Source organism: Ursus maritimus, unplaced genomic scaffold (genome assembly GCF_017311325.1).
Source record: "Ursus maritimus isolate PB19 unplaced genomic scaffold, ASM1731132v1 scaffold_2, whole genome shotgun sequence".
Classification (NCBI taxonomy): Eukaryota; Metazoa; Chordata; class Mammalia; order Carnivora; family Ursidae; genus Ursus; species Ursus maritimus.
This window is the reverse complement of record NW_024424452.1, coordinates 7,991,231-8,001,641: the sequence shown is the minus strand read 5'-3', so window position 1 is coordinate 8,001,641 and position 10,411 is coordinate 7,991,231. Positions and strand designations below refer to the sequence as shown.

At 55.4% G+C, this 10,411-nt stretch overlaps 1 protein-coding gene across 1 annotated transcript in view; it reads right to left on the bottom strand.

Moving 5' to 3' along the window:
* COL26A1 (collagen type XXVI alpha 1 chain) overlaps positions 1-10,128 on the bottom strand; it is a 143,068-nt gene extending 132,940 nt beyond the window's left edge. Inside the window, exon 1 of the mRNA XM_040636553.1 lies at positions 9,971-10,128. Coding sequence (XP_040492487.1) covers positions 9,971-10,128 — 158 coding nt within the window. The remainder of the gene's footprint in view (positions 1-9,970) is intronic.
* Between the last annotated feature and the right edge of the window lie 283 nt (positions 10,129-10,411).

The following is a 10,411-nucleotide window of genomic DNA, read 5'->3' as shown; positions in this document are numbered from 1 at the left end:
GGGGGGCGGAGGGGAGGAGAGGAGCGAAAGATGAAGGGAGAGGAGATACAGAAAACGCTGGGGCCTTGGGGAAAAGTCTCTCCAGATATTTACATCTGAGCGGTTTTCAGGAAAGGTCCCCTTTTTGCACCCATTTCTATTACAAAGGAAGAAGAAGGACCCCCTCAAGCAGATCGCCTCCATCACTCCGCTGAACACGGCTTCCAGAGCTGACCTGGTGGGGACAAAGGGCAGACAAGGACCTCCCTCCCAGACCCCTCAGAATGACAGAACTGCACGAGGGCAAAGGCCACAGCCTCAGGTTCCCAGAGGAGAGAGGTCAAGGCCTTTGTTCATTCATTCACTCAACAAGCAGCCACCGAATCCTGATGTGGGCCGGCCCACGGCTGCATGCCACGAAAACCCCGTGGAGGAAAAATACAAGTATTTTCTAAAAACTCAAGGTGCTTTGCTGCCTTTTCAAAGCTGAGGAAACACTGCAGTCTTTGCAATGTTCCAAGGAGCAAAGCGGCCGGCTCTCAGCATCCCCCGAGCACTGGGCAGCCCCCCACCCACCCACCCCCTCAGTCATTGTCAACCTACCACTGCCTATCAGTGGTCCACCAAGTGGCCCGGGACTGCCAACACTGTCTGTTAGCTGGCTCTCCTCCCACCAGCAAAGCCAGCACAAGACCCACTGTGACCATGTCTAGACATAAAGCCCAGGCTCCTCAGGGTGGCAGAAAGAGGCTTTGCCCTCTGGCTCCAAGGGCCCGGCCTGCCCGGTGCCTGCGTGAAGCCCTGGGTCCAGCCGTTCTGAACTCACCTGCACTAACCACATATGACCACGGTCAGGCCTCCCAGCCCTGACCAGGCTGTTTGGTCCACCCAAAACGCCCTCCCCCATCACTGCCGAGAACGTTCCTGTTCATCCTACAAGACCCACTTCAAAAGTGACTCCCTGGAAAGTCCTCAAAATATGTAGCCCTGATCCACCAGGCTGGTGTTTCCCGCAGTATGGCGTCCAGGACACCAGCCTGACAAAATGCTCCCCAGGAAAGGATTCATGGCCTCGTGTGTTTGTGAAACACCCCGTCCTCACAACCTTTGCAAGGTCCATGAGGCACACTGCCCATCCACCAGGCCAAAGAGAGTGCTTACCAGCATGTTTTTTCTAAGCATTCTATTAACTCATTTAAGCCTTGGAAGAACCTTCTGAAGTAAACACTGTAAACATCCCCATTTTACATGAGAAAACTGAGGCGTGAGACACCCAAACTCCCCTAGACAATTGCTCATATGTCCCTTGCCTGCCCACCCCATTTAGCCCACACCCACAAAGCAGCAAATCCCACCCTGGCTCAGGGGTCTGCCTTCGGCAACCAGTCTCTGAGGCCCCACCAATCACCAATCACCTTGCAGCCTCCAGCACCAAGCATACAATAGGTGCTCAATAGTAACTCCTTGAAGGTCAGGCACCTGAGAACCTGCGATCAGGGACACAAGGCTTCCCAGATGTGCTCATTCACTTCCCAGAGCTTGCAGAGGACATCCTGGGTGCAGGCCTCCAGGCAGCCTGCCCCAGCCCTCACATCTGAGTCCCCAGCTCCAGCTCACCTCCTGGGCTCAGCCTCCTGGTGGTTAAATGCCTGGGTAGATAAGCTCACATCCCCAAGGGGCAGGAGTGGGTGGTGGGCAGGGCCAGCTTGTGCACCCATCTCCCAGATGGGCCGGTCAGGGCCACCCTAGGGAGTAAACGGGTACGAGAAATGATTCCATCTGCAGGGAAAGTGGGAAGTGAGTTCTCGGGGTGAAAAACGCAAATAATCACAGATCCAAGAGGCACAGAGAGCTGCCCACAGAGCAGGGAGGTCAGTCCCGGAAAGCTTCCTGAAAGAAGGGGCTCTGTGGCTGTCCCGCGAAAGAGTGGAGTAAGGTCTGGGGGAGGCCTCTGGGGTAAGAAGGGGACACGCTCAGCTAGCCTGAAACAACAAGAAAAACTTCAGAGTCAGAGCAGAGGCGGGAGAGCCAGACACAGAAAGGGGCAGAGGGGGGAAGCAAGGAGCCTCCCACATTCCCCCAGGGCACAGGGGCTCCCAGGCAGGTCTTAACCCAGAGGGGCTGTGGAATCAATTTTCTGAGTCTTGGCAAGCACTTGTTTTATGAACTTGATAGAATACAATAAAAAACAGAGTATCACATATGGTAACAGTAAGCATTATTTTGTAAAACTTGTTTCAGATGTACGCGTGCGTGCGCGCATGCGCAGTCAGACTCGGTCGCCATAGAAAAGGTCTTTCTTGGTATGGGTCCCGATGAAAGAATCCCCAAAAACTCTGTTCTCCGTGCACTGCTTCCTAAACCCGGCTGCACGATAAACCACCTGGGGGAGGCCACTAAAATACAGATCTCCAGGTCCCAGACTTCCTAGGTCTGGATGGACGATCCTTTTATCTCCCGGGCTCATCTGAGTGAGCAGCCAGTCAGCGCCCAGCTGTTCAGGGCGAAGGGGAAGAGAGACCACCTAAAGCACGGGAGCAAGACTGGCTACCTAACTTGTGGGGCACAGTGCAAGAGAAAAATGTGGGGCCCCTCATGCCAGAAGCTGGGGAAAGCATGGTACTAAAGGTACAAAAGGTTCTAAGTTACAAAGCTTTTCCCTTTTCTCCTGAGGCCTCGCTCACAGGTGGGTGATGACCCCCTCGGCGCCCACAGTCTCAGGAGGGATGAAAAGCAGGTGTAGCAGGGAGGAAACCAGAAGGGAACATTCAGACACAGACAGCCTAAGTTGGTCATTGTGATGGAGTCCTTTTGACGGGGGACATTTAGGGAGAGGCCATGTAACTTTCAAGGATGGGGGTGTACACGGGGAAACTCACCCCACATCTCCCCAGAGGTAACGTGTACATGGAACTGTCTTAAATGTAAGCAACAGGAGCCCCACCCTGAGCTCTGTGCTCTCCAGGGCCTGCACCTAGCCTCCTTCCGGCCACAGCGCTCCCCACGGGGCAAGGAGGCTATGGGGCCAAGGGGACGTGACCCCCAAAACCACAGCCACCCTTGTAGACCAAGTGCACGTACCTGGGGCCTGGGATTCCCTCCCTAACAGCTGGACACTCTGAGGCCTGAGGTGTGTGGCAGTTGTCAGGGCAGGATGGGAGGTACCGGGCTGGATAAAGTGTCCAGTGTATGCGTGAGGCCCCACGAGGAGCAAGGTGTTGGTTGGGACAAGAAGGGAAGTGAAGGGGGCTCTCCCTGCGCTGCCAAATTCCAGCACAAAACTCAAAGAGGCTTAGAGTTCTAAACATGAGCCTCACTCCCTACCCCAGGGCATATGGGACAGTAGGTTCGAGGTCGGGGACAGTAGGTTCGAGGTCGATGACAGCATAGATTTTATTTAACAGTTTGTAAGCTTGATTTCTAAATCACGATTTAGACATATGGTGTGTGGGCTTCCCTCTGTACCCTTGCCCCAGACCCCGCACATGTGAGGGATGGGCCGGACTTGGGGGTGGTATAGGCTGGGGAAGTCTATTTTCATGCCCACAAGGCCACTTTGTCCCAGCATCACTGAACTGGCTCTGCAAAATGTCATGTCATAGTAGCCCGGCCACCACCACAAAATACCATAGCCCAGTGGCTCAAAAAGATATTTATTTTTCACAGATATGGAGACTAAAGAGTCCAAGGTCAAAGTGCCAGCAGATTCAGTTCCCGGTGGGGCCCTCTTCCCGGCTTACAGGCGGCCACCTGCTCACTGTGTCCTCAAGTGGCAGAGAGAGAGGGAGAGAGTGCTCTGGTCTCTCTTCCCCTTCTTATAAGGACGGCAACGCCATCATGGGGACCCCAACCTCAGGACCTCATCTAAACCTAATTACCTTCCAAAGGCCCACCTCCAAATGCCATCATACTGGGGGACTCAACATAGGAATTTTGAGTTACAGCGCTCGGAAGCAATCAGCCAGGTCTAGAACCCGGGCACTCTGCAGGACTACTGGCCTTCTTCAGCAAGCCAATGGCTGGAGGGAAAAAAGCATTTTCACAAAGCAGAGAGGACTTTTCTCCCATGAGAGAGGAAAAGCAGCACAAGAACCAAAGCAAACTTTATTTAGACCCAGATTTGAACAAACTAACGAGAAAGAAACACTTTTTGGACAACTGGAGAAAATCTGGGTGTGGACTGGATTTTAGATCCAATAGTAAGTCATAAGGAACAACAATACGAGTACGGACTGCGTAGAAGTCAGCTTAGCTGGGACAGCGGCAGCGCGGTGAGGACTCAGGCGGGTACTGCACAGTACAAGTAAATGAACGGGAGTCTGGGATTTGCTTTAAAATGCTCCGCGCAGGGGCGCCTGACTGGCTCAGCTGCTAGAACATGCGACTCTTGATCTCGGGGTCGTGAATTCGAGCCCCACGTTGGGCACAGAGCCTACTTTAAAAAAAAAAAAAAAAAGGTAAAATGCTCCACCCACACAAACAGGATATGTATGCGTTGGGGGGCAAAGGGGAGTCGGATAAGTGTGGCAAAGTGCAATTGTTAACAAAGCCCAGTGAGGGCACAGGGGGGTTTATTTTGCTCTCTGCTTGTGTAAAGGCTTGACAATATCCACAGGGGAAAAAAAAATTATTTTTAAATGTCCCCCAAATCAAAATGTTCAAGTTCCGAGAGAAGGGTACTTCCAAGTGGGTGTGATTTGGTCCCCTAGGGGACATTTGGCAGTGTCTGGAGACACTTCGGGTTGCTTCGGTCGGAGACAAGGGCGTGCTCCCGGTATTTAGTGGGGGGGCCATGGATGTTGCTGGTCTCCCTGCAAGGCACAGGATGGCGGCATGACAAAGGACTGCCCAGTCCACGATGTCAAGGGTACCAAGGTCGAGAAGCTGGAGATAGAGGTAAGCAGAATGTTCTAGGTGCTCATGGGAGGGCATACCAAACAAATCAAAGAGCAGATGCAAAGAAAGAGAAATAACTAACAGTATCGCTGGTGTAGAGGACAAATGATGGGCTTTGGGGCGCCTGGGTGGCTCAGTCGGTTAAGCATCTGTCTTCATTCGGCTCAGGTCATGATCCCAGGGTCCTGGGATGGAGTCCCTCATCGGGCTCCCTGCTCAGCTGGGAGCCTGATTCTCCCTCTCCCTCTGCCCTTCCCCACCCTCCCCCGCCCCCGCTCATGCTTGCTCACTCTCTCTCTCTCAAATAAATAAATAAAATCTTAAAAAAAAAAAAAAAAAGACAGCCTTTCTGTGCGATGCTGGAGAGGGTAGATTTTATCATAAAGGCCAAGGCTGCAAATACATCACACTTGCCTCCACGTTCCTGTCCCTCAGTCACAGTGACATCCCTCAATTGTCTTGGCACTCCTCACAGAGCCCAGACTCCACCTCAGAATCCTTCTTAACCCACTGGCCTGGGCAGCTCCTTAACAGTCACTAGGAGTTGACCTAAGCCGATGCAGGAGACGGTGGGTCACCCAAGGGCTGGAACCAGAGGAGAGTGGCCTCTACTGCAGCTGAGAAAGGCCCATCGGGCAGTGGTGCAGAGGAGAAAGACGGATCCTTATAGAACTAAAACGGGCCCCACCGGACAGTGGCTAGGTTGGTCCTGGACCAGTCACATAGCGTCACCATCACAGGGCTGACACGTACAGTGCCCTATCCCCAGGTACCTGGGCCGAGGGGCAGGAAGTCCCGATGCCAGACCCCATCACCACTGCCGATGAGCAATGGCTTTGCGAAAACAGATCGACAGCCCCCCTGACCTTCTGCAGGAGGCTGGAGGGTCCCCTGCAGGAGGCCTTTCTAGGCAGCTGGGAGAGAAGGTCGAGGGCACAGGAAGTTGAAGGTCGGAAGGCCACAAACATGGGACAAGAAGACAACGTGAGCAAAGGAGGGGTCAGCCACATGAGTAAGGGGTGGGATGGAAGAGGCTGCATCCAGAATTTATGAATTTATGAGAGCGATATATTGAGGTGTGAGGAGGTTCCTGCGGGGAAGTGAGAGCCTGGCAAGGCACTAGGCCACGGATAGTGGCTAAGGGGAAGGGAAGGGGAAGGGAGGGGAGCGGAGGCCTAGAGTAACGCAGGGCCTTGGTGAGCCACACACCTGGATATCCCGGTGCTCAGAATAATGGTAGAGTGGGGAGGGGTGAGGAGTGAGCGGGTGGCAAGGATGACAGGTTCATGCGGGTAAAGCCACGAGGATGGAACAGGCCACAGGCTGGGGAATATTCCTCATTCATTAGTATCAGCATCACTAAAGGTGCGACCCAGAGTGAGAGCACCAGCACGCGCCGCGGGGCTGGAGGGTGAGGGGCAGCCTAGGTATGGCACAGGGGGCCAGGTGGCCAGAGGGCGGCAGTGCGAGCCAAGGCTCAGACATGTGGCTGAGCAGCTCAGACTCCATCCTGACCACAGTGGGGACGGCCGAACAAGGTCCGACCCGTGTTGCAAGCCCAGCATCTGCACGCCCTTCCTGCTCTTGGCGCCTTGCATGTGGAGGCTCCCAACAAGCCTCGCCATTTTCCAGAACAGAATTCTATGGCACCTATGAATTCCTCATTGACCCGGCTATCTGAGAAGGTACACTCCTCAAGGTTGGTGGACAGAACCCACTTACTGAGCCATCCGTTAGCTTGAGTCATAACATGTAGACATTTAGCCCTACGGTGTATGGGCTCCGTTTGTTCTCGTGCCTCGGGCCCTACACGAGGGTAAGCGGTTTCTGGAATGAGCTCTCTTCTTCAGGGGAAAAGCAAAAAACAGCTTTGTCCCTCGTCCCCCCGCCCCAAAAACCCACTCTCCGGACGTATTTATTCCTTCCTCTGCTGAAATCTGGGCAGGTCCCACATCTCTTCTGCTTTCCCCTAGTCAGAAGAACACCTCCGCTCCAAAAATTAATAGGAAATATAAAATGTATCATTTATCCAGATTAAAACTTCTTCTTCTTCCAGCTGGGAGACCTACAACGCAGATAAGGCATAGAACCCCTCATCAGGTCTCCATCCTTGTGCCCCAATCACTCGCTGCTGCTCTGGCCCCTTTAGGTCTGGAGATAGAGCTGAGGAGGAGACAACAGACAAAACACCCCAGAAAATATCTGTGGCAGAAAAGGGAAGGAGGGAAGGAGGCGAGGAGAAAGGGAACTGAGGGAAATGTGCATACTTTAAAGAGTTTCACAAATGCATTATGCTTACTAGGGTAGGATGGAGAAACTGAGGCAGGGGATTGGGGGCCCCCGTTCTTAGTGCAGCCCTGTAGGTGGACGAATGCTGCATTTCCCTTCAGCTTGGATTTGGCCCCTGAACAGCTCTATGGCCGGCAAAAAGCATTAGTGGCCCATATGCAGAGCTGATAGGTTCTACTGGAAACAATCCTCCGAGGAAGTGGGGGTCCTCTTTTTTTTTCTTTTTTTTTTTTTTTTTTTTTTTTTTTTTACCAAAATTGCTTAAGCAGAGGGGTCCACCCTGGGCTTCTGACAAAGGGGAGCAGAGCAGAGCAGCCCAGGTTAGGCGAGGGGCCCCCAGCACAGGCCAGACCCAGAAGGGCAGGCATAGGCTTGGACGTGGGCACTCACACACAAAGGATAATACAAACCACATCCAAAAATCAGATGCCAACAGGAGCAATAGCATGAAGTTAAAGGAAGACTATTTGTCAAGAAACAGCTCTGTCACTTGGCCCATCGACTGAGACCAATCCACACACAGAGCCAAAGCCGAGGCCAAGGCCGTGAAGGGCACTGGGCCAAACGCTGTCTCCCAAGCCCTCTGCTTCTGGGGCTTTTGAATTTCAGGACACAGGCCACCTGCGACTGATCGCTCATGAGACACGGGACCGTGTGACACCAGGCCGGCTCAAGCCCGCTATGGCCACACTAGGCCATGCATGGCAGGATTCAGTTACGCTCCCGAGCGTCAATCTCCAGCATCTGGAACCTGCCCCAAGCCTCCTTAACACCTCCCAGTATCCTATTCAGGAATCCGTTTTCCACAGATTCATCCAGATCCTCCCTAAACCTAATTATACCTTCTCCCGGCTCCCATCCTGGTAGAAAGAGTTCTGGAAGATTACCACTGTTTGGGCCTCTTTTTTTTTATGCTGCAACAATCCTTCCAAGTTTCTGTGGCGGCCCCCAAGTTCCAGCCCACGAAACGCCGGGATGCCCGTCCCCATTCACTCGCTTCCTTCAGGGACCTCACCTCTGGCTCTTCCCTAGCACAGACGTTCCACCCTGCGGGAGCCTTTTTGGATTTTCCTTCCCACACTTTTTAATTACAAAAATTATACATGAATATATGCTCCTGGTAAAAGATGCTAACAAGACCCAAGTCAAGGGAGGGAGAAAATGAAAGTCCACCCCTGCCCTCCGGCCTCTGGGCTTTTCATACAGGTCCCTGCAAGAAATGTTTGCCTACAAGCTTTATTTCTGGGCATTTACACACCCATAAATCAGAATATTTTTTTTCCTAAATGAGATCATGTTATACAAATCATCCTACAACTTGAAAAGTTTATTTTTTCAGACTCCTCTCATATGGAAGCGTGCAGAGGCCGCACTACTGTGGGTGTTTGGAGAATAATACTAATAGAAGCCATGTTTGGAAGTATTTCCAAACAAAATGAGGGAAATCAAATTGTATCCAAAGTTTTCCAGAAGTACTTTTTTGCCTTTCGGAGTCTCGCCTTACCCAGCCCCGGAGTGTACAGCCCGCCCAGCACCAAGCATCCCTGTTCCCCGGGGCTGTAAGACATTGCCAGGATTCGTCCTGGTAGCTCTCCCGGGTTTGGTAAATAACTATCACCGAGGAGAAAGAACTGGGACCTGTCTCTTGCTTCTTCCATAATAACAAGCCGAGCGGTGCGGCAGAAAGCTCAGGATTTGGAGAAAGCCGACAGAAGATCAGTCTTGAGTTGCCACAAAGTTGGGGACCTCCCCCTGGGGCTCAACTTCCTCACTTGAAGGAAAGATGATGCTGTAATAGGTACCCCTGGCGTAGTTTTAGGATCAAAAGGCGTGGAAGGTACGAACGGCGGCGCGTTGTGTGCTCTAGAGAGCTAGGACAGCCGCGTGAGTTGTAATTATTAAATGAGGAAAAGCTAAATTCGAGTGAGCTCCGTAAATGAGGCGTTTGGCAACTTTTCCTCGCGTGCTTACTCGTTTTCGGGGGGAATTCAACCGCGCGGGGAGGAGACGCTGCCCCAACCGTCCCGGGGGGTGGCGAGGGCGCCACCTGCCGGCAGAGGAGGAGGCCGCCGGCGCGTCCCGGCACCTTGGGCTCGGTGACCTAGCTCCTTCTGCCGCCCCACCGCGGGTCCATCCGATCCGGGCCGGGTTCCACGTCCCCAGGTGGCTGGGGAGGCGCAGTCCCCCAGACGGGACGGAATCGTCCTCCTGGTGTCCCTGGGCAGCCGGCAGGAGAGGCGGGAGCCCCGGACGCTCGGCCTTGGCAACCCGGGAACCTGGTCCCCGACACAAAGCCGCGGCCGCGCAGGTGAGCGCGGCGGAGCCACGTGAGCCGGTAAACACCGGGGACTGAGCCACCCAGCTCCAGCGGGCCACGGTCGCCCCTCCGCGCGCCCCCGCCGCAGGTTTCAGCCACCCTCACTCGGAGCCGGGAGCCGAAGGGGCGAAGGTTGGGAGAGCAAAGAAAGGAAGAGAGAGGGTGGGCGCGGCCCGAGACCACCTCAGTCCGGGCCCCGCACGTCCGGACCCTCGGCCCCGAGCCCCCAGCCCCCCACCACGCCGCGTCCGCAGCCCCACGGCCCAGCGCTCCACCCCCCCCCCCACACACACACCGCCCGGCGTCCCCCGCCCCGCAGCCCCTTGCCTGCAGCCCCCAATCCTCGACTGCCCCGGATCCCCAGCCCCCGACCGCCTGGATCCGCAGCCCCGGACCGGCCCGCGTCCCCAGCCCCCACCCGCCCAGGACCCCCAGCGTCCCCCCCCCCGCCCCCGTCCCGCCCAGGCCCTGCAGCCCGGCGCTACTCACCGGCGGCTCCCGTAGCCGCTGCTGGGGGAGCCGGCGCCCGGCTCGGGGTAGCCGTGCTGCTGCAGGGCTGCGGCCGGGAAGGGGTACAGGAAGCCGGTGGCCAGCGCCGACCCGCAGAGGCAGCAGCACGCCCAGGGCAGGAGGAGAGCCAGCTTCATCTTGCGCGGCCGCCCGCGGGGACCCGGAGCCCGGGCGGGAGGACAGGCGGGAGCGCACCCGCGGCCGGACCGAACCCGCGGCCCCCGCCGGGAGCAGAGCGAGGCAGCCGGCGAGCGAGCGGAGCCCGGCCGGGAGTTGGAAGTTTCTGGGGGGGGCGCCCACGCCTCACCAGGGCCGCCTTTTCAAATTCGGCGAGGTGGGCTCTGCGCCGTCAAAGGGGGCGTGGGGTTTTTTCGTTAACCCTCGGCGGTCCGCGGCCGAGGAGGAGCCAGTGGCTGCAGA